Source organism: Podarcis gaigeae (assembly GCF_964106915.1).
Source record: "Podarcis gaigeae genome assembly, chromosome: 4".
Taxonomy (NCBI): domain Eukaryota; kingdom Metazoa; phylum Chordata; class Lepidosauria; order Squamata; family Lacertidae; genus Podarcis; species Podarcis gaigeae.
The window spans coordinates 70917563-70942565 of record NC_139677.1 but is presented as its reverse complement, the minus strand read 5'-3'; the positions used below and the strand labels follow the sequence as shown (position 1 = coordinate 70942565).

General features: G+C 43.8%; 1 protein-coding gene across 6 annotated transcripts in view; it reads right to left on the bottom strand.

Moving 5' to 3' along the window:
- CD47 (CD47 molecule) overlaps positions 1-24654 on the bottom strand; it is a 45586-nt gene extending 20932 nt beyond the window's left edge. For all 6 annotated transcript variants that reach the window (XM_083737206.1, XM_083737208.1, XM_083737205.1 and 3 more), the window contains exons 1-4: positions 23661-24654; positions 19351-19704; positions 10856-10945; positions 2016-2117 (exon numbers count right to left, since the gene is read on the bottom strand). In XM_083737206.1, the coding sequence (XP_083593332.1) occupies positions 2016-2117; positions 10856-10945; positions 19351-19704; positions 23661-23709 (595 nt within the window). In that variant the 5' untranslated portion in view covers positions 23710-24654. The remainder of the gene's footprint in view (positions 1-2015; positions 2118-10855; positions 10946-19350; positions 19705-23660) is intronic.
- Between the last annotated feature and the right edge of the window lie 349 nt (positions 24655-25003).

Genomic DNA, 25003 nt, shown 5'->3' with positions numbered 1-25003 from the left:
TCACAATCTGGTATAGTCACAGATTGTTCAAGATTGAGAATGGCACACAATTCTGCCCCTCCCCCCCCCCCGATTTTGTTCTCTCCAATTCACAGCTCTTTGGGCATGCTAAAATTAGTCTGTTAGCAATTTTCAATGCATTTATGTTTTACTTTTTTTAAGAGCATGCTATTGAACTGTCATGTGTTAAATAAAACAAAATGAAGCTCTGGGCTTGTTTGAAAGTAGCATTTAAACTACAATAAGTATGCTTTATTAACTTTTTTTTTTTAGCTAACCGAATACTTTGATTTAAATATTTGGCTACTAGAAAAAATATTTATACAGTGAATACAATTAGTAAGTCCCCCCCTTTAATTTAGTAAATAAAAGTCAAACAAACAAGTTAAATCATATCCAAGTAGAGCACCAGAAAATGAACCAGTGTTGCTGGCCCTGTGCATACAAATCTAGGTGCTATTAGATTAAACTGTCCCTCTCACTTCTACTTGGTATGAATTGGTATGAGCTGTGAATTGGAGAGAACTATTTCCTAGCATTAACTTAACAAAATCTGGAGGAGGGGCAGGATTGTGTGCCAATCTTCAGCTCGAACACCGAGGTCCAGCGTCGAGGGCCTTCTGGCGGTTCCCTGGCTGTGAGGTTACAGGGAACCAGGCAGAGGGCCTTCTCGGTAGTAGCGCCCACCCTGTGGAACACCCTCCCAGGAGATGTCAAGGAAATAAGCAATTATCTTACTTTTAAAAGACATCTGAAGGCAGCCCTGTTTAGAGAAGTTTTTAAATGTTTGATGCTGTATTGCGTTTTTAATATTCAGTTGGAAGCCACACAGAGTGGCTGGGGAAACCCAGCAAGATAGGTGGGGTATAAATTATTTATTTATTTATTTATTTATTTATTATTATTATTATTATTATTATTATTATTATTATTATTATTATTATTATTAGATTAAGGGTGCATCTGAGGCCTACAAGCTTCCTTCCCTTTCCCTGTGCAGAAGGTAATAACTTCCCCTTTTCCTTTATTTGAACAGGTTTCTCATCTCCTGTACCTGGTATATAAAACCTTCTGCAAAGCTTGAAGGAGCTCTACTGATGCCCAAGTAACTTCAGTGGTTATGTCCAGTTCTGGCTGGTTCACCAGCTCTGGCAACCTCTCCAATAGACTACTGCAACATGCCCCATGTGGTGCTGCCCTTAAAAGTGGTCCAGAAACTGCAGGTGGTATACAGCATGGCAGCCAGGTTACTGACAGATGATGCAAATTGGCATCATGAGTCTTTTAAAAGAGGCCCCATGGAATATGTGTACTCTGTATCCACGGGGCTTCTTTTAAAGGACCCTGTACCTGTCCTCAAGAATCTGCACTGGCTATCTGCCTGCCACTGGAACCAATCTGAGGTGCACCCACTGGTAGACAAAGCTCTAGCTCTATTTAATACCCAACTATCTGAAGGACCAGCTCCCTTGTTACTGGTCAGCCCATGCTTTAAGATCTGCAAGACTTGCTCATGGTACCACTGATATCCATAGATCATGGCAGAGTAATGTGGCACACTACGGATGTGGAATTCCCTCCCCACAGAGGTTTGTTTGCCCCCTAAATGTCATCTGAAGACATACTTGTCTCCCCAGGCCTAAAATGCAGGCTGAGAGGTCCTGGATGCATGATTGCTTGCCATTTCTGATTTTTGTTTTTTTCTGTTTGGACTATACAGTGGTACCCTGGTTCCCGAACAACTTGGCTCCCAAATAATTCAATTCCCGTATGCTGCAAACCCAGAAGTAAGTGTTCTGATTTGCAAACGCTTTTTGGAAGCCGAACGCCTGTTTCGGCTGTTGGCATTGTTTCTGGGACCAAGTCAAACGGACTTCCAGAACAGATTGAGTTCGAGAACCAAGGTACCACTGTATTATTGTTTTATGGTTCTGAGATATTTAACCATGTACCGCCCTTGGAACCTTCAGACTGAAGGATGGAAAGTAGTAATGATATTAATTTTTGACACTTACCTTTGAGCAAAAGAACAGCACCAGGCACAACAATAATCATGACTATTAGTGCTACAAGACCAAAGCTGATCTTCTTAAGAAGACTCATCTCAAACTTCACAGCTTTAAGTAAAAATGAAAAGGGGAGGAGAATTTAAACACTAAAGTACTTAAACACAAATATGCTGCTTTTACATTTCATCTGATTCTATGATCTACTGGAAGAAAAAGCATCAACAGAATATAAATGCTGAATGTTTCTGCAAGTGATTTTGGACAGCAGTGATTATAAATAAAACTACATAAACATGTTTATGCTGCTGTAATCATTCTATATCACACTTACAGAGGTGCAGTGAAGCAGGGACAGGCAAGGATGAGGCACTACCACCTACTTCACAACAGAGGTGATTATCTTCTGGGGTGCTATCTGCCAATCTTCTGCATGCCAAATAAATCAGCTTCTCCCAAAGAGAAACCCACCAAGTAAGCTAATCAGAAGAAAGGTAAGTTACACTAGCTTGCATGACTAAGGGCTAAAATGCCACCATTGTTCTGAAAAAGACCCTTTTATGACCAATCAATTTCCCAGAAAATAATGAGCAAGCTTTTGGGTCCACCAGAACTCTTCATCAGGGTGGAATTCAGGAAAAGGCTCAAAGGGGCATGAGGGGAGGGGAAATGCCTTATTATTGAAACCACAATGTCTGCATCAGTAAAAAATTCAGTTTTGTAAAATAGTCTTATGAGGGGCGGGCTGTGGGAGTTGTCATAAAGAGCTTATCTGTACACTTATGCATAATCTAAAGCATCCACATATTTGCCAAATGGGAATGGTGTGCCTAGTGCAAACTGGTTGCATTCCACCAAAGGCTTTTAAAGAGGCAAGACCGGAAGCGGAAGATGAGGATAGTGGAAATGGTATCTGCAATTCTAAGAGTTTGTAAAATGTATTTTTAGGCTTGTGGAAATTGTCATATGCCAATGGTGGTTGCCCGTGAGTAACCAGTCAGGACTCTGACCTGTCTTTTACAGGTTTTATTTTGGTGCAAAACTATTTACAGTGCAGAACCACAAGTTCATGTCTGCCTCAATCACTAGGAGAATCCGGGAGTGGTCATTTTCGGGTCTTCCCCCAACATAAGAGCTTAGTCACCCCCAGCCTTTTCCTTCCTTCTTTGCGTTTTACACCTCTGCGCAAGGTGGGCGACAGAAAAGGCATGTTTCCCTCCTGGCCGGCTTGGCAAGGAGCAGTGCTGAGGCTCCCAGCAGCATCCTCTAGCCCTTTCCGCTCCTTTACCCTGGAGGTGTGGCCTTTCCCACCCTCAGACTGACGGGGTGCGGCGCTGGGGCTCCCAGCAGCATCTTCTGGTCCCTTCCCCTCTTCCCCACTGGAGGTGTGGCTTTCCCCACCGCAGGAAGAGGAACTGCTTCACAAGATTTTCAGAGGTTCCCTGTATCCCAACTGCCTCCCTTCCCTGTTCCGATGGCAGTCCCCTGACAGAAATGTTGGGTTCCTTCTGTTATTGCATGCAATTAGGGATAGTTGGATTCCTTAAAGCCTGGTCTCTTTGCTGCTACACGCTTTGAACGCACATGCAAGTGGGGCGATGGCTTTCCATCACTCTATGAGAATATGTTGAAAAGAATGGCTGCCTCCATGAACACTACTCCCCTACATGCTGCCGCCTTACATTTATGTCCTGCTATGAACATTCTCATTTGCTTTAGATGCCTCTGTGTTAAATTCAAATGGTTTGCCTGCCCCTTTCTACCACTGGCACACATTATTCATCCCACACTTGCTTTGTAAGTGAAACTAAAATTCCAACTCCTCCACTAAAGGTTCACACAATCGCAGATTCAGGATCGGCTGTGTGAAATCTGTAACAATCATCTACACAACCTGTAAAACTCTGAGCGACTCAAACTGGCAATATCAAAGGGACAACTGCAACTATGCGCTCCAAGACTTCCTGCCCCCATTACTACTTTCCTGCACTCCTCTTCCTCCCAGCAGCAAACACTCCACCTGTGCCATACAATACTGGCCACAAGCAAAATCTACAGCTCTGTCTATTCTATTTCAAATCAGAAGTGCTCTGCATAGAGTTCAATTCGTCTGCTGTTAGCTTCATGTGTGAGACAGATCAGATCCTAAATTCTTCCTTCCTAATTCAACAGAACATGCCAGTCTTCTTCCTTTTCTTTTTTTAAGGACACCCAGTTAAATTAGCGAAGTTACAGAAGTGGTTTGCTTCAAAGACTGATGGTTCATAGGTTTGTACAGCACTTTGGGAGCCTTCCAAAGAAAAGAAGTTGGAAAAATTGTACGCTCAGTAACACCAGCTGTGCTCTCTTCTGCCCTAGGCACTGTTAACAAACTGCCAGGTACTTTTCTCTGCTCCAGAATCATCTTTGTAGATGTTGCACGTGGTTAAAAAAAAAGACACAGCATGATTTCCGTGTTTTAAAAAGTATGTGTGTGAGAGAAAGAAACATTGCAAGTAGAATTCTAAAGAGCAGCATTTAAAAGCTGAACAGCTATCAGTAATCACCTCTCACTATACTCATGTTTTCTGATACATTAAAGCAGTAGCTGTCTTACAGTTTACCTCTGCAGCACAGCAATAAATTGGAAATGCTCGGTTTTGCTACTCTGTCGAATGTTTACTTAATCAGCGTGACATGAAATAATGCCTACAGGCATTGGGTTAGCATCCCCAAGAAACATTACATCACACAGATGTAAGTACGCTCCAGCACAATGGGACTGTTTTTAGCTTAATAATATATACTGTATCCAAAGTGATGTCTAAAGTGATTAGTAAGCTTTGAAGATCCACATCTAGCATTACAAACTCCCTCAATGTGCACAATGCCCACTGCAATAGGCACTGGTCTATGAATGACATTTTAAATTACACAGTATTATAAATAACAATTTGCGTTCTCTCAAGTGCTTCAACATATGTACCAAGGGCATGTGGAATTTTCAGAAGCAAATTGAACGAAAATATTACCTATTAATTCCTGCAAATAAAAGAGACAGGCAACTGACAAACAGATGGCTACTAGCACTACCCAATCATTGCTCTTCTTTTGTAAGCCACAAAAAGAATTACAATCGACTTTCCACATTATTAGGAGTACAGAGTTGTATTTTTTTCCTATATACATAGCAAAAAAGGAGGGGTTCCCCGGATAAGCAACAGCAGCAGCAGCAGCAGCAGGCCATGCATTTCAATATATTTACCCCTTGCCCATGAACTGAAAACCCTTCACTTGGGCTCTTCATTCTTGGAGTAACAACCCTCTAGGATTGATTCAAATGCCTAGGTACATGTAGCAGAATCACAATGTATAGGAATAAAGTATGTCCAGGGGGTGGGGTGGGGTCTGGAAAGAAAGAATAAGAGGATAAATGGCTTCCATCCACAAATAATTCTTCAACTGGTTTCTGAAGAAGTACAAAAGAAGAGAAAATCCTGAATTTTCTGGTCTTCCCTTGATAATGGACTGGATGAGAGCCAATAAACTGAAGCTCAATTCAGATAAGACTGAGGCACTGCTAGTGGGTGGTTCGCTAGACTGGATAGGTAGAAGACTGCCTGCTCTTGAAGGGGTTATACTCCATTTTAACCTTAAGTAGCTTGGATCCAACACGGTCATTTTGAGGCCCAGATGGCCTTGGTGGCACAGAGTGCCTTCTGTCAGTGTCAGCTGGTGGCCCAGCTACACTCCTATCTAAATAGCCTAACTTCTGTGGCCTACGCTCTGGTAAGCTCCCTCTAGGATGGATTTCTATAATGCAATATACACAGGGCTGCCTCTGAACATAGCTGTCAATGTTTCCCTTTTTTAAAGGGAAATTCCCTTATTCCGAATAGGATTCCTTGCAAGAAAAGGGAAAAGTTGACAGCTATGCCTCTGAAGAAGGTTCGGAAGGTTCTGGTGCAAAATTCAATGAGAAGAATGCTCAACAGATCAAGACAGTTTGAGCATACATATAAGCCCAATCCTGCTCCAACTGCACTGGCTTCTAATTAGTTTCCTGGCCCTGTAAAGCCTATAAAGCCTTGCATGGCTCAGGACTTCAACACCTTAAGGATCACCTCTCCCCATACAAATTGACCCGGGCCCTGTACTTGTCATTGGAGGTCCTTCTCTATGTCTCCCTGAGAGGTCCGGAGGGTGGCAACATGAGAATGGGCCTTTTCTGTAGTGGCTCCCTGACTGTGGAATGCTCTCCCCAGAAAGGTTGGCCTGGTGCCATCACCACATGTCTTTAGGCAACAGGCAAAAACATTCCTCTTTACCCAGGCCTTTAGCCATTAAATAATCTATGGCCTGTTAAAGCAGGGGTGGGGTGGGGGTTGCTGTTATTATGATTTTTTTAATACTTTTTATTATTATGCTTTTTATTATACTTTTATTATTGCTGCTCCGTAATGTGTTCTTAACGTTGTGCACTGCCCTGGTATCTTTTGATAAAGAGCAGTATATAAACATGAATTAACAACTACAAAACAACAACTCCACTGCTATTTATGTAGCAGGCATTGATTGGATAACTCATATTTTGTATCTGATATATATTTGTGTGTGTGTGTGTGTGTGTGTATTTGCACATGCTTATGTTTCAGTAATCACATCTATTTTGTTGTTACTTGGGTTCCTGCAACTATGTCTTTTTCTTTTCTTCCTATATTCATCCTGCTATGTTCTTTGTGTGCCACTGGGCATGACTGAGTTGTTATGTGTGGGGACTCCAGCACTCATTTAGTTTAACCATTGTGTTGGATGCCATTATATGACTCCCATTCATTTCTTAAAACTGATCATTTAATGATCACAAACCCATATACATGAATGCATACACTCATACATAAATATTTTAATGAAAAAGAGGTATAGCATTATAAACACCATGCTATAATGCTAATTTATTAGCTATAATACAGCTATAGTGCTGTAACACTCTACTGCAATAATTCCACAGCAGTATGGTGTCACAGGAATATTTCTCTTTCACTTTTTTTTTAAAGGTGGATTTTTAAAATGCCGTCAAAAATGGTGCTCAACACAAATGTTGTCGTAATGGTGTGCCAAGGTGTGCATGGGTCAGTTATCCTGTCTGTCATGGAAAAACTGCACCCTTTAGAAAAGACTAAAGAGTGCATTAAAGGTAAATACATCTGTGAAGTTTCAAGTACTCCTTCCATTCAAGTACTCCATATGAACCCAGGGAAAATCCAGGATGACAACGAATGAACGACAGTGCTGTGTGGATGCTCTGTAACACTGAGTGAATGAAGCATGGCAATTCCATACTAAATGCCTGTGGGGGAACATTGGCTCATTCAGAGAAACATGTTAATGGATACCATAAAATGAGCTCGTAAGATCAGAAACAGAAAGAGAGCCTTATTATATGGCTGTTCAGCAAGTTTTCACTTCACGGAAAATGTATTCCACCATATGGGAATGATGATCGGCCTTGGCTGTCTCCCCATGCCAAAAGTTACTTTACTGGACACCGAGTGATACTAATCTATTATTTAGTATGGGTATTCATTAAAATTCTCACAGCAGTTTAAAATAGGACTCAGTGTACAAATACAATTTAGCTAAAGTAAGTTTGAATAACTGAGGGGGGAAAACTATTAAAGCTGCAACTCTATGTCTTTAATTCAGTTCTTTCAGTTAAATCTCTCTCTCCCCATCCTGTAACCTTCTCTTTACAGCAACTTTGAAGCTTTATATCAAAGAGCTTCTCCTTGTCCTTTAATAGAGCTCTACAAGGGTAAATTATTTCCCCAGATGCTATATGGAGCATTGGTGTGGGCTCATTCGGACATCTCAGTACAGTAATCAGTACAGCATAAATTATTGCCTAGAATGGTGGAGTAACCAGATCTACTTCTAAGGCCTTTGTTCAATCAGAGACAGTCTGCCATATTCAGCAAGAATGCTTGCTAGGAAAGAAGTAACTCCCCTTTAAGCATCACTCCATTTTTATTGGATGCTACAGATTTTAAAATGTCATACAGGACTGCCAATTTTTAAAAATAGGTCATGGGGAAGCAAAAGTGATTGATGATCTCTGGAGATCACGCGTTAATCTGTACTGCTGTGATTTTGTGATGGAAATCTTGTAACTAGCATACCATGGCAATGTACCATGTATTCTGATGCTCTGTTCTTGGTCTTGAGCTATGTATATTATTATGTATGTGTGTCTGCAGAAGCCCTGAGCGATAAACTTTGCTTATTTACTTATTAAACAGGTTGCTCTAAGTTTACACCAATAAACAGAAGAAAAACAGTAATGGAGCCCACAAAGGATTAAAAGGCTTTGATTGGTACCCAAATGATAATGCAGTCAATGCCAAGGAAGCTTCTCTTGTGAAATTTTTTCATAACTGGGAGCCACCACTGAGAAAGCCCTGTTCCTGGTAGCTATCTCTCTTGCCTCTGATGGCAGGGCACCCACAGAAGCCCTTTGGTTGCAAGGCATAGGAAGGTGTATGCAGAGGCAGGCCATGCTTCAATTCTCCCATGCAGAAAGAAGGGTTTTCATCTAATTGCTGGTTTTGTCCTTTTAGTTGGAGCTAGAGATTAGTCGAGTGCTGAAAATATCTCCTCCTTTAAGAAAACCAAACTAAAAACCAAACCCATTCTACAGCAATTAATAAGAAAATAAATTGCATCCAAAAATTATCAGAGGGGGGAAATGGGCAGGGTACAAGAGTTCTGTTGCACTTTCCTTATTTTCACAGTGGCTGCTGAGGTTTGTGAGCATGCTTTCTTTCATCCTACAAGTCTCCCCATTGTTCTGCATTCTGCAACCTCACCAGGTGACTGCACTTCCTTAAAAAAACTCACAACAATAAGGTACACTCAACCCTATTCCCACCAAAATTATTAAGAAGCTTTAAATCACCCCAGAAATGCAGCAAAAAAAGTAACCACCCTAGAAGCCTATTTCACAGTGGTAGGGGTTGGTTTTGGGGTGGTGGTGGTTGTTTTTGAAGAATGGAAGACAGATTTCAGCACAGCCACAGCCACAGTCAGTGCAACTAATGCAGCAAGGGCATGATGTGATCATGGTACCCAGTCCCAGTTAGTAAACTAGCAGCAGCACCCTCAAAAGCAGCACCAAGTACTACAGTTGTTTAACCAGGAAATCACCAGAGCAAGGCTACCTCTGTCTAGACAACACTGGTCTAAGCATTCTGTAGCACCAAACAACTAGTGCTTGACAGTGATGAATCAATGAGAAACAACTGACTGCAATCATAATCCTTCAGCAGAGTGCAACCCAGTCAACCACAAGATGAACACCTCAGTCTTTTCTGGACTGAGCTTCAATTTGTTGGCCCTTATCCAGCCCACTAGCACAGCGAGGCGCTGGATTTAGCATTTCCTCTGCTTCACCTAAACTAGATGTGGAGTAGAAACAGAGTTGGGTGTCACCCACATGTTGAGAATATTCTACCTCAAACCTCCAGGTGAACTTACGCAATGGTACCACTCTGAGGCATCACTGTGTTACTATTTGTTTTAGGGCGAGTGGTGCATGAAGTGGCGCGTGGGCATTTGTTGTCAGTCTTCTGTATCTCCACCTAGCTGACCGTTACTTGCATAGGGCATTTTGTTGGGTAGTGTCACTTGCAAGGATTACAAAACCAGAATTTGTGGCTGTATGCAATCAGTGACGCCGTATCTACTGTTGCTTCCGCACTTCTCTTGGGATTCAATTAAACAACAACAACACTGTTCTGGCTCATATTTGTCACTGGAATAATCCTGTTATATTTATATTTCAATAACATGAAATGCTAAGTTCTGAGGTTAGATGTCTAGCACATAGTTGCTATGAATTTTCTGTTCCCCTGACTCCCCTCAACATGTCTGAAAGATCCCAAATCTCCCGGCACCTCCATTTCACACCCTGCATTTTGCTAGTGCTGCTTAAGCCTTTATTGAAATGTTATCCGCAGCTGTACAGTTCAAGCACTAAGAATACAACAGGAGCCCTGGTAGGTCAGATCAAAGGCCTATCAAGTACTGCATCCTGTTTCCTGTAGTGATGAATGAGACGCCAGTCTAGGAAGTCTCCTAGCAAGATGCAATTGGGATATGAGCTGTGCAAGTACCTATTTTCAGATTATTTTTCAATCCAGTTGTTCACAGTAGGACTGATTTGTAGGCAGGCATAGGAAATAACTCCCCCAAAATTAAATGGCCAAGTTGAGGAACATCAAGAAAGGGAGGAGCAGTCACCTATTTCTTGCTGACAGAGCCAATACCCCAATGAAGAGTGGAGGTGGGACAGAAAGGTTGCCAAACCAGTTCCTCAAGCTAAAGCCATTCCAACGTTCCAAGTCTAGCCAGGCCCACTGAGATTGGGGTATTAGGTCAACAGGTGGTAGGGCCCCCAGACTCGGAGCTAGCTTTCTTTTTTTACAAAATAATAATCCTTCTAGAAAGAAGCAAAATGTGTTCTGTGTTCACTGCACCGCTAAGATCTTGAACAAGTAGTCATTGATAACCACAGGTTTCCTTTCTACAGCAGATCATCAGAAAAAGGTACTGATCACCATCAACAGAAGTCACATATTAAAGGGTATCAGACTTGAAATTAATTACAATGGAATCTTTTATTCCTGGTAATTTTCCAAGAATGGAAAATGTTAGAAGCTACATAAACTGCTCATACTATGAAATCTTACACATTTTTTTTAACCTAATGCATTAACTACTACTTCTTTTTACTCCGTTGTTGGGCACGTGCAAAGCATTTTACGATAAAATACTATTCAGCATTGGTAAGGAATAAAGAATTTAGTACTTACCAACATAGCCAACCTGTAGCAAAAACAATGCTACCGCCAATATGGCTGCACCAATGACTAAGAAACCTTCCACTGGTTGAAACCAAAATGCTATAAGAAAAATATAGTAGAAAATACAAATTTTAGTTTGATTTAGCAACACAAAACAAGCAAGTCTTATTGTATTAATTAATATACTGACCTGACATTAGCTCTGGGGTTTACTTTGGAGACCACAGGAGGAACCAAACACTCTTCTAAGTTTCACTTTCATAAAATGATGGAATTGTGTATTTTTACTGTTCTCCCTTGGGCATCCCCCCCTACACCCAGTATCTTAAGAGTAACAGCTTCTCCATCTCAACAGACTGGCTCATTTCCAGGGAGACAGGCTTAACATTAGAAAACTATTCTCTAGTTTCATTTTGACATTCCAAAAGTCCTTGACATGGAACAGATTATTGATAGATTACATCAAAAATCTTTATATGCCATCCACTAGTACAACTGAGTAAAGTTATTAAATATGTGCACACACATTAAAAATATGAATGTTTAATTGTTGATTGCCTTCAAGTATGCTACTATCAAAGGAAATTAAAACAAGTTTAAGATGCTATTAAAAGTTATCGAGAACTTGTTACTTTTATTCTTCTTTGATCTCATGTCTACCACAAAGTCAATTAATTCATGCCTAAATCTGGATCAATATACTAACAAACTGAGACTCAGAACAAGTTGTACCACAGTGGCTTCTTATCCATCCCAAATACTTACAGAAGCTATACTACCATGGTAGTTTACATAGAACTTCATAATCTAAAAATAATATCACATTTCCTCTGCAAAGCCAAGTAAAGCTATTTGGCTAAGAAAAGCAAGACCCTAGATAAAAAACACTGCAATGGATTTTAGCCTTTGGAATGCTTACTTTAAAAAAATTACTTCTGATCAGGCCATTCCTTGAAATGCAAGAATACTGCGCAGAAACACAATGACAATTCAAGGAGCACAACATGACCTAACTTCTACAACTGCTATTGCCAGATTGTGATGACTATTTCCTTCTAATGGAATAAATCTGGCCATGCAAGTAAGCAGGAAAGAATCAAACTTCTTGAAAGGAACAAACTGATTATACCCAGGAGCAGATTCAGCTTGTACACTTCAGCAGCTTGTCAGCTACTCACTAGTTAATAACAGTGCTATTTGTGGCATTAAATTCTTAGTACAAGCCAGGTCCCACAACAAAGCCATTAAGCTCAATTCAAAGGCTAAATCCATCCATCCATCCATCCATCCATCCATCCATCCATCCATCCATCCATCTATACTGAAGAACCGGCAGTGACAAAAAAAGAAAAAAGGCAACATCTAAGCTAGCTCAGTCAGTAGAGCAGGACTCAAGGGTTTGAACCCCACATTGGGCAAAAGATTCCAATGTTGCAGAGGGTTGGACTAGATGATCCTCAGGATTCCCTTCAACTCTACAGTTCTATGATTCCATCTACTTTAAAGGCCACTACAGAACTGACCTAGCACTTGCAAGTTGCAAGAGTAAACAAACATGGAAAAGAGGGAACATGAAACATCCAAAATGATGCAAAGGAACTGGTGGAAAGAGTGTAATCATACAGACAAAAGGTCTACAGCTCATTAAGGACCGCAAAATGAATCTTCTTGCAGAGGCAAGACATCACCTTTGCCTTTATCAGCAATACATGAAGTGGAGAATATGGAAAGATCTGTGACACATCTGCAGAGAGAAATCTGTTCTACACATCTGCATGATCTGGGAATGGAGATTTGTCTTCTTCTTGCATCCCCTTGGAACGATAAGGTCACAAGGCTGGGAGAGCTTGTGGACCCAGCCTTGTTCCTCAATGCTAAGGTAGCAGCTATTGCTAGGAGTACTATGGCAGGGGTTGTATCACTTCTGTCCCTTCCTGGATAAAGCAGATTAGCCAGTGACATACATACATGCCTTGGCCATGCCCAGACTGGATTACTGTAGCACACGCTACATAGGGCTACCTCCAAAAGAATCTGCCTCTGCAGATCTGAGACCAAGGCATCTCTGGCATCCTGCCATATGATCCTGTATTCAACATTCAAGGTCAAACAATGCATCCCACCACATTCAGAAGTACAACTGGCTTGAGTGTGAAACATGGCCTATTCTACTTTGGCATTCGGCAACTTGTGAAACTCCCTCTTTAAAAAGACTTGGTTTGCTCCCTATCTCTGAAGCTCAAGGCAAGCCGTCAAGACCTTTTGATTTTGGCAAGTTTTTAATATGAGTTTTAAATTTTAATCTCCTTGTTTTTATGTTGAATTCCCCTTGGGGTTTTTACTGCATGCAACTCACTCTGGTAATTGAACTGCTCCTACTGTGCTTTAGGTCTTTAATGAACTTTTTTGGAAGCCACCTTGAGTTTACTTTATTAAAAGAGATCTAGCTATATATATTTTTTCAAAATTAAGAAGACCCAGCTGAAAACACAGTTCTTCATTCTTATCAGTTCATGCTGGCAATTTAGTTGCACTAGGCTATATCAAAAAACATTTGAAAGAAGAATTAGCAATTCCATCCAAATTAGCAGCTCAGAATACAGATGGGGAACAAGCTGCCTGGGACCCAGAAGCAGCCTGTAAAGGCTTTGAGTGGCCGGACAACCCACCAAAATATTTACTGGTGGTGGCAGCGTTGCTGCTTCCATTTGGTTTTCTTTAAAAGACCCACTGTGCAGAATTCATTAGGAACAGTAGCAGCAGAAATGGCACTTGAGGCACTGCTACTGCAGGGGAAATGTCTCTCTTGGCTGATTTGTTTGTGGAAGGGGGGGTTATTGGTTTGTTGTTTTTTAAATTACCGGTATGTGTTTTGTGTTCTCATTTGCATTTTCATGTCGCGAACCGACCTGTGATTTTCGGATGAAGGGCAGCATGCAAATTTAATAAATACTCATAATAAATAAAAACAAACCACAGAGTCCAGGAAAATCTACAGCAGTGCTGGGGGACCTGTGGCCATTCAGATATTGCTGGACTCCAACTCCCACCAGCCCCAGCCATCATGCTCTATGGCCAGGTATGAGTCACTGTTGCAGGCATCTAGGACCCCACTAGTACAAAAATGCTTCAGTGCTCATGGCTAGTTACACTGCAGTTAAGGAGCACTGAAGAGTCTTTCTCTGCCCCCAAATAGGTGTCAGAACTGAATCATGGCTCCAGTTTCCTCTCGAAACACACAGTGACACAACACTGTCAATTGTTAAAGGTAAATTGAGCTATCATGTTAGTCAGCTAAAATTGCTTATCCTTCTGCACTTCATATAGCTACATTATACAAATGCAGGCAATTACAGACCATCTACGAATGAAATAATGCTGTGTGTTCAGAGTAGGATAATTTGATCTAACCATTTCTTACACAGAATTCTTGAATAACAAAATCCCAAAATTCAACTAATGGTTATAAACAAGCTGCAGGCCAAATGTAAATTGACTTTTAGAGTCAATTCAATTTCCAGAATTGATTACAAAAGTATTAGAATTCTGAGTTGCCATTACTTGAAGATTCTTGAAATTCTTGGTACTGTAGCATGCTTTCAGGAATGCCCCCGTGATCATTGCCATTTCCTTTCTAACCAGAAGGTGGCATTGTGATTCCTTTGTGAGCTTGGGCAGCTTTTACAATTACATTTTAAAGGTATGTTTTGTCTAAGATTCAGGAAAATCACTTCTGAGAATAAGGACAATTTTGTTGTCAAGAACTGGAAGTGGAAACGTTTCAACAATAAAGAAAATTAAACAAAAGGTGGGGGGGAAGGAATATACATTTCTATATCAATTTCAACACTCATCAAGACATTTACCACAAGTGATAATCTCAAATCCCATAGTTCTACAAATGTGTATAATTCAGCCTGATTAATTCCGTTAGAACTGAATAATAAACACATTTTAAACCTCAAGAACCAAAAGAACAATCAACCTATATTTTAATTCCAGGTTCAAGTTGCATTGCACCTGTAGCCAAAACAGCAATATCCATGGGCAAGAAAGATGTACATATACATAGGAGTAAAGCTCTTGCTGCTGCATTAGCTCAATACAGACAAGATACATTGTACCTCATTACCCTCAGAAGTGTAAGGAATGACGACCCGAGAGGGCCTTTTCTGCGGTAGCCCCTAAATTGTGGGACTCGCTTTCCACAGAGGCATGCATGTCTAGTATTTTCATCAAACAACTTTCGCCATGTGCTGAAGACATCTCTCTTTACATTGGCCTTTGGTGCCCCATAAGGCTCCGCATTTGTAAGAAATCAGCCTTTTAGTGTGGCAGTACCCACAATTTGGAACTCCCTGCCTACTCACATCTGGCGGATGCATCCAGTGCACTCCTTTCGGCACCTGCTAAAAACATTTTTGTTTACACAAGGCTACCCACACATGCAGAATGTTTGTATGTGCTTTAATCTGATTTATGATTTAGTTAGCTGCTTTCAATAGTCTTTTCCTTGTAATTTTATTGTTGTTGGGTTGTTGTTGTTTTGCAAACTGCATTGAGCTTGCTGTTTTTTTAAAAATCAAGCAGTACATGAAATGAATAAGCATAAGGGCATAATCAAACTGCCTTATACCGAGTGAGGCCACTGATTCAACTAGCCAAGTCCTGTGTATTTCAGGGGTAGCCAACATGAAGGCCTCCAAATTTTGTTGGAATATGGCTCTCATAACCCCTGACCATGCTGGCTGAGGCTGATGGATGGTCTCACTCAGAGAGGCCCTTTTCCAGTATCAAAGGGTTCGGACTCAATTGCACCTGTTGAAGGTGTTTTGTAAGGCTGCTTCCTGTGTGTCTGTGTCTACTTTTGCAAAGCACTACTAAACTGACATTTCTACCTCTGCTAATTCCACTCTCAGCACAAAGGCTCTTCCTCATTCTTGTCCAAATGTGGCTGCCCAACTCAGGGTGTCAAGGGGCATTGCTACAGTACATCCCTAAGCAGGTTGATCTCCAACTCCAACAAAAATGAAATTAGACTTATCATAAGCCTTTGTTCTACTTTGATTTGGGAGGACATCCTGCCCACACCTGGTACAAGGCTGTTTCTCACAGACTAGCCTATGAAAGCCTCTTTCATCATTATTTGAGTTGTGATTCCCAGAGGAAGAGAGATTGTCCATATTCTGCCTCTCTCTACTTCATACTGGATGCTATTAGTTTGCCTTGTTGATTTAGCAAAGTTACATAGTCTCCTAAGAAGTAGCAATTAGTCTACTTCCAGTCTCTGACAATTTCACACCCATTCATTCAAAAATCCATTCTGTCCATAAACCTGACTTTTCTATTAAAAAAAAACCCAAATCTGTATGAAAGTTCACATTTAAAAACATTTAAATACAAATTTTATTTCAACACACACATTTCTAAGCATATTTTATTCTAAAATATACATTTTATAATGGATTTGTGTACTTTTTTGAGGCAAAAATTGTACTGCACAATTCCGAGAAGTGGATAATCTGAAAAATAATTATGCTCAAATCCTTGTACAGCAGCTAAAAATTAGGTCAGTTTGCCAGGTAAACAAATGGACAGAACAAGGCCCACCATCCCTGCTTAAGAGGATTCCCCCCCCCACCCCGCATATCTATGGCTTGTCTCAAACTGGGTGCCTAACTAAATTCATTAAAATTCTGCCTCTGGAAACAGATGGTGAGGATTATTTTATTCATTTTATTTGTCACTTACTAAAAACTAGAAAGATAAGCACCAACTAAGAGCAAAATGTCTGAGTGAATAGGAACATCTTCACATAGCACAGAAAACTAATAGTGATAGTGCGAGGCACATCTCTCTAAAAGGAACATTCCAGTCAGGGAGCCACAACCGAGAAGGCCCCAACCTAACCTAGAGATTTCCAGAGCGTAGACAGCAGAAGCTAGGCTATCCTTGTCCAGATAGGGTCACAGCTGGGACACCAACTAAAGATGATGAAGGCACTCTGCACAATTTGTGCCTCTAGTGATGGTAGTGGATCCAGAAGTATCCTCGAACTGAATACCTACTGTGGTGTAGGGACTGCAACTTCATCTAAAAGGTAGAGAGACCCCTGACCATTAGGTCCAGTCGTGGCCGACTCTGGGGTTGCAGCACTCATCTCGCTTTATTGGTTGAGGGAGCCGGCGTACAGCTTCCGGGTCATGCGGCCAGCATGATTAAGCCATTTCTGGCAAACCAGAGCAGCGCATGGAAACACCGTTTACCTTCCCACCGGAGCGGTACCTATTTATCTACTTGCACTTTGACATGCTTTCAAACTGCTAGGTTGGCAGGAGCAGGGACCGAGCAACAGGAGCTCACCCGGCGCGGGGATTGCCGACCTTCTGATTGGCAAGTCCTAGGCTCTGTGGTTTAACCCACAGCACCACCCGTGTCCCCCGCAACTTCATCTAGAACAGCTTAAATCCCACCTACCCAGTCAAAGGAACCACCTGCTAACAGTGCTTCAGTGTTACCCGGATTGAGCTTCACTTTATTGGCTCTCACCAACCTAGCATATCCCACAGCTGCCAATGTGAAGGGCCCAGGACACATGTAGCCACCTGCATTGATCCAAGCACCTTTCCCACATCCTTGAGGCATACCAGCTGAAGCTCATCCAACAAAAAGAACCGGACACTGCTCTGGATACCTCTTAAGATTCACCTACTATATTGTATAGGGAAGGGGTAGCCCGGTGTGGGAGAAAATACCATTCTAGCCACCATGAATGCAAACCAGCAGCCTAAGCCTCTTCAGCCTGAATGATGTATCACCACCAGAAGCAAGCATTGCCAAAAGTGGGCACTGCCACCTTGCCTATGGCTTGCTTGACTCTCCTCCACTTACCACACTGAACATCCAATGAATGACAGAGGGACAATGCTCATCTTAATCATGGTGCCAGGGAGGGGGAGGGGCTGAAACCTCTCCTCCATCCAGCCCAACTTTACAAGGAGATACATATTGTCCCTTCCTTATTTTGCCATCCACTGTGCTGTTTACCAACCTCATATGGGAACATTGGGACTCTGCAACCCAGTCCATGCTGCCTTCTTGTGGAGAAAAGGTTTATGATATTTTATTGCAGCCACCTTAACCTGCTGCACTGTTTGGTTTTGTGGTTTTCAGACTGGCTGCGTTTTATGAGCTGCATTGGATTTTGGTAACGAAACGAAGGGTGCATGTACTTTAAATACACTGTGGAATTCACAAGGATAAAAGAAAACTGTCTAAAATCAAGATGCAAGCAGGAGTGGCTCCCCTGGCAGGGAAGAGGAAACAGTCTCCTGGCAGGGTCATCACTAGTTTACATGAATGAGGAGAGGTAAAGTGAAGGCAAGGTCAGGGCTAATTGGCATAGCAGCAGGAGCACTGGATTGGTTCCACTGGTGTGACTGCACAGCCCTGACATCACTACATTCTTGCCCCTCCTGATAAGTGGCAAAGAGGACCAGTGACAATGGTATTCTGATGTTGCTCCTAACCTCAGTTTGTATTGATGATTATTAGTGTTATATATTATTAGTGCTTTGTTTTACGCCTGCTTCCCTGGTGTTTGTCCTAGCCCGGCTTCAGATTTGCTATCAATTTGTGGTTGTAGGTACTTGCATTAATCCCATGTTTTGTAATGGCATTGTGCCACAGACAAAAATTAAAATTAAAATCACTTACCGTATTTTTCCGTGTATAAGACTAGGTTTTTTCCTTTAAAATAATGTCAAAAATTAGGGGGTGTCTTATACACGGGGCCATCTCCCCCCCATTTTCTTAAATCTGAGTCCCCCAAAATAGGGGGCATCTTATACATGGGGGCATCTTATAGACGGGAAAATATGGCACTTTATTACCACTGTAATTTATTATACTGTAATTTTCCATTCCATTGCCCATTCATCGAGTTTGAGGAGATCCTTTTGGAGCTCTCCAAGCATGCCTGAAACATTACCATCTCAGATAAATCCACTGTCACCTACCTGCCAACATGGCTTCTTGCACCCCAACAAACTTGCTTGCCAGCTACAAATGATCCTGGCCCTCTAGGAAGCAGAACACCAAGAAACAGATTCTCCAACCTCCAGCAAAGCTCTTCCCAAGTCATAGAGGATTTGGTGGAACGTTTCTTGTGCTGTGCTGAGCAAGCCGAAACACATTCGCCAAAACTCAGTGCAACACGAGACTTCTGTCTGCAAGACACAGCATGAGAAGCCACACTGGGCACACTGCCCATTGTAAAGCTCAATAGAGAGCCCCACCCCACCCTGCCCTCCTCTAGCAGCCACAGAAGTCTCAGGGGAGGGAAAGACTCCATTGTCAGCACCAATTCTAGCTGGCTACTAAACTAAAATGTGTGGACCCCTGGCTACTTTGTCATTCACCCAAGAATCCAGATAAATTATACATGGGCCTTTAAAAGCACCAGTCTTGATACATAACAGAGAAAAACAAGACAAATAACTTACGTGTACCATATCGAAGTTCAATTACATTCTCTCCTTCTCTGTTTCTTTCTACTACTACACACGTGTAGTTTCCAGGAACGGCTTCCTTTAGAGACATCTTGATTGATGCAACACCAGCAGTTAGGTTCAATATATCCAGTAGATCTACACTCAAAAAAGTATTGTTTTTGAAATACCTGTTCTCATAGCCATCATAAGTAAAAAACTCTTTCCCATCTATTTTCCAGTTCAAAAATATTTCATCTCTACTGAACCTTTGTAGATTAGTAACTATGCATGGTATGATAATTTCGGTTCTATTACAGACATCAAAGGAAACATTGTGAATCTTCTTAAACATCAACTGGGCAGAACCTGCAAGAAGGAAAAACAACTGTTACTTATTTGAACAGAAAGAATTAAGTCCATGCTAGTGTTGATAACTTTTGGAAGGTACATTCTGCTGAGGACTACCCCCGTACAAACTCATAGAATGAGGGCCACTTAAGAACAGTTCTGGGTGTACTGTGCCACTATTAGCCAAAATTGTGGAAACTTTTGTTAATTACTCCATCACTAACGCTGCCTCAGAAGAACATCAGGTAACAGCAGCACAGAAAGGGAAAACAAGCCAGCTATCAGTTTTTCCTCTGCATTATTTGATATTCCAATGTTTGGGATAATCCCCCCACACTCCCAATTATTTGTTGTGATTGCTTTGTGCCAGTACTGTTGTCAAGCCATCTTAATCATATCAGAGAGAAGGTGGGGCCTAAACAGGCAAGAGTTTCTAAAATATTCAGCTTAGGAATATCTCTGTTTTACCAATATCAGACAATGTAAGTTTGCTGTCCTATAGTTTCACAAAGCTTCTACACTTCAGAGATTTACAATTCTATGTGTCAATTTATTAGCTACTCAAAGACTTATTGGCACTTCATAGGCCTGAGCATCATCTTGTGGCTTACAATGGTTTTTAAACTATTGAGACCCCCAAGGCTATAGTACTGTCACAGGCCTCACCTGGTTTCAAATAATTCTAATTCCCCAGAAGAGAGTTGTTTTGAAAGTAAGTCTGCAGTCCTAACCCCATTTACCCCAGGAGTAAAGTAGTGATGTAGGGAAGTGAGAGCTGGAAAATAAAGAAGGCTGATCGCCGAAAAATTGATGCTTTTGAATTATGGTGCTGGAGGAGACTCTTGAGAGTCCCATGGACTGCAAGAAGATAAAACCTCTCCATTCTTAAGGAAATCAGCCCTGAGTGCTCACTGGAAGGACAGATCCTAAAGCTGAGGCTCCATTACTTTGGTCACCTCATGAGAAGAGAAGACTTCCTGGAAAAGACCCTGATGTTGGGAAAGATTGAGGGCACAAGGAGACGGGGACGACAGAGGACGAGATGGTTGGACAGTGTTCTCAAAGCTAAAAACATGAGTCTGACCAAACTGTGGGAGGCAGTGAAGGACAGGAGTGCCTGGCGTGCTCTGGTCCATGGGGTCACGAAGAGTCGGCCATGACTAAACAACAGCAGCAGCAGCAGCAACAACAACAACAACAATGCTAATTAAACTCAAGTGGATTTACTTCTGAGTAGACAGGACTGCAGCCTAAACCCCTTCTCTCCTTTACAGATAGTAAAAATCTTGGACCAAATTAAAAGCATTATTTTGAGATTTCCCTTCAACTGTCAGCATTTGAAAACTCTTAAAGCACCATTCCTTGGTCATTGGAAGAAAGATATTGGGAATGCTCACAAAAAAATACTCAGGTGGTGCACTTCTAATCTCCAATCATTCTTCCTGAGCACGGTTGGGTTGTGGAATACTTCCCACTCCTGGCTGAGCTGACCTTAAAGCAGCATTTATGATTTATCCAAACATAACTATTAACACAGGCTAAGGGCAAGCCATGTTGGAAGTTGTTGCTGGTGGAAAGGGCAAAGAAAGGGTATGCCCAATGTATGCAATGAGCATGTCAGGGCAAAGAAATGAATTAGCAAAGTTACTCTGCATCCAAATTTCCTAGTCCCACGGACAAAGTTTAGTGTAATTTACACCACCAAACCTTCAAGTGCAACTAAAATTGAGCCCATATGAGTCAACAAAAGGGCTGCCCTCCTGCAGGCAGGACCCATTAGGATGCAGTTTAATTCATGCAGGAAATGCAAGGGTCTCTTGGCATATCTGCATAGACAAAGTTGCTCTGTTAATTTTCTTTTCTTGTATTTAATGTTGACAAGACCACTTGGTCGGAACATAAGATGAGCCTGCTGGATCAGACCGAAGGCATATCTAGTCCAACATCCTATTGTCACAGTGGCCAACCAGATGCCAGTGGGAAGCCTACATGACTCAAAAGCAAGAACACTCTCCACACCGATGATTCTCAGCAGCTGGTATATAGAGGAATACTACCTCCAGCAGTGAAAGCAGAACATAAAACCCTTATCCTGCATGAATTTGCCTAATCCTTTAAAAGTCATCCAAGTTGGTGGGCACTGCTACATCCTGTAACAGAGCAGGAAATTTTTGCCCACAGAAAGCTGACATGATTTGAAGGTGTCCTACCTGCTGTTTGAAAAGCAGGTCCACTAGTTGTTTACAGATTTCAATTTTACAGATTTCATTAACTTTTAGGTCTTTATGTTGAACTAGCCTAGTCCCCATCTTCTGTGCAACCCAGCTTAGCCTTTTCTGTTCCTCTTCAAAACTCCCACTTTAACTCTCTCACACACTACAGACTGCTTACGTGCTTGAGCCGAAAGCTTGATGCATATAATTTATTAAACCTGTAGGTGGCTGACAGCGGCACATGTTGTGTAACTTGAGCCCTTGCTCTGCCTGCGTAACCCAGCAACTTGGAAAGCTTGCAGGCCAACAGATGTGGGTCCTCGGAAGGTTCACCAAAGCTATAGGCTCAACAGCAGAGTTTGCTTCACCTGATGCCTCCGACCTCTGCAATTCATGGACAAGGGATTGGAGGCAGGCTCACAAACTCTAGCAGCGCGGAAACCACAGGCTATGAGGAGGAAACCACAGGCAACAAGGAACTGCTTTGCAGTCAAGTACCGTGCACAGAATACCATTTGGTGAGTGAGCAGGCCAGGCCCTCTTCTGCGCCCAGAACAGAAATGCAGTGGGATGGTGCTAAAGAGATAAGCTCTCTGTGCCCCTCTTCTGCTAGCACCCAATAGGCTAGTAAAAAAAGGTGTTTCTTCTTGCAGGCTGGCAACTTTTGTGCGCTGCTTTACAAGGCATGTGGTTAACCCCACCCCATTAACCGGCTGCGACAAAGGCCCAGCATGGATTATTCCGCAGATTACTTCTGCGTGTTGAGAAGGAAGCAGCCCAGGGGAAAGGAATGCTCTCCCCCCATATCCCACTCCCACTCCACACCGGATCCCCGTTCCAGTTCGACTGCTGTGCGAAACTGCTGTGCACATGTCCTCCGAAGTTTTCAGGGAACAGCAGCCACACAGAGGGAGGCGGATTACCCGCTGCCACAGCAGTTTAGGTGGGTACTTTCAAGGGCAGCAGCCATCGCCGATGATGATGAGGTGCGAAAACGCCAGCGGGAGCCCGGGCCTCCTAAGAGCAGCCACGGAAGCACCGCTTCTCGGAAACCAGCTGGAGGGAGGAGAGAGGGGAAAGGGACATTCCCTCCACGTCTCCCGCCTGATTCCAGGCACGGCAAGTGCCAGGCTTGCCAGCGCCCCAGTTCCCACCTCGTAGTCCCCCCCCCCCCCACACGAGAGCCTGCTGTCGGCTCCGCTTCCCTGCACGCTCCGAGCAGCAGGAATCCTGAAGCGGAGCTTATGGAAAGCGTCAGGCGTCGGGAAGGGGGGAAGCCAATCCCAGCGCGCATCAACCCCAGCGCCCGCCTAAACAGCGGGCTCGCTCGAAGGGAGGGGACGTGGCGCAAAGCGAAGCCCTGCCCGTCATTGCGCACTTTGGTGGGACCAGCAGCGGCTCCCTCGCCAAGGACGGCGCGGGCTCCCACCTGCCAAGAACAGCCAGCCGCGCACCTGGGCGGTCCCTCCTCGACCCCCCACCCCCTCCCAACCCCCTGTCCGCCCTGGGGCCTGAGGGCGGGAGAGAGAGGGAGAGGGAGAGAGAGAGAGAGAGAGAGAGAGAGAGAGAGAGAGAGAGAGAACTGCGCCGCCGCCACTACTCCGAACCTGCTCCACCTGCGAAGCGCAAAAAGCGCAGGGCGAAGCTCCCGCGTTCTGACGCGAGGGGCGAAAGTCGTCCGGGCGGTTAAACGCCCCGCGGAGGGTTGGCGGGAGGGCGGGGGGGGGGGGAGGTGAGAGAGAAAGAGCCAAGGCAACTCACCGGCGCCCAGAGTGCCCAGCAGCACCCAACACACGCTCAGCGCCCACATGTCCAGCCTCGGGGTGGGCAAGCCGCCGCCGCTCTCTCCGCCGCACTGATTCTTCCTGGCGAGCCGAGGGAGGGAGCGGGCGGGCGGGGGCGCCGGAGGAGCCGGAGCGGGGACCCGGAGTCGCCCAACCCGCAGCCTGACGAGCTTCCGCTGCTCCCTCCAGCCGCAGCGCGCGGGGCGGGGCCACACGCGGCTTTTGCTTTCGCTCTCCGCCGCGGGAGGGGAAGGCGGAGGCGGGGGAGAGGAGCGGGAGCCCTCCGCGCCCGCGGCCCCACAGAGGCGAAGCCGAGCCCGGTGCTCCTCGCCGCCGCCGCGCGCTCCTCCCCAAATTCCTTCTCCCTTTCGGCTCGGAGGCGAGCAGGGCGAGCGGGACCTGGTGCCAAACGGGGTTGATTATTTTTTTGGGGGGGTGAGTCCGGTGGGTCCGCCTCGGAGCCGACGCCGCTAACGACCGCTCTCCTGAGTCTCCCAGTCGGTGGTTGGCGGAGTTCTGGGCGGTTCTAGCGCGCCGAGCCGCGCGCCAGCTTCGGAGTCAACGCCGAGCAACTGGCGAGGAACCGAGGAGGAATTCTGAGTCACACGGAAACTTGCGCGAGGCGGGCGTCGTCTTATGTGAATGCAGCCTGGGGCGAGATGGGAACCGGCGCTGTTCCGCGCAGCTTGCGGAGATCGCCTTGGTCGAGGGGCTGTCTCTTGCCTTGCCTGCACGGGAAGGACTGCCGAGCCTTTTCAAGACTGGGGGGGGGGGGGGAAGTTGCGTGAAGCCTATATGCTCATAAAAGGTTTTCCCGTCCTCTGGACCTTCAGTGGCCCGATCCTAAATACGCTCTGTATTATTCCCTGGGAAATTAAGATTGAAGATGAGAGCTCTTAAATCTCGCATCCAATTCGCCTACCTTCGCCTGCTGCCTTGTGACTCCATCATTATCAATAAAGTTTAATTAAACCAACGCTTTTGAAACGTTTGAAATTAAATGTGAGGAATTATCACGCCCGTTGACAAATACAGTTTTTCCCTATTGAAAACAACCAGGTTGTGCTGGGCAACATCAGGATCAAAATAATGGGGATATTTATCTTCTTTATTGTCCCTTTCCCCAGATACTTTGTTACTGTCATAGAACACAAGCACACTATTTTCAGTGCATTAAGGCAGCCTTGCATTTAGGCACTTACTTGGTAGCCTTGGTAGGTAGGAAGGGGAGAGCATGGAATTGCAGGCAGGCAGACGGGAGGACTGGTGGGAGAAGGGCAAATTCCATCTATGCTCTGTGCCACAGAAACCTATTTGGCT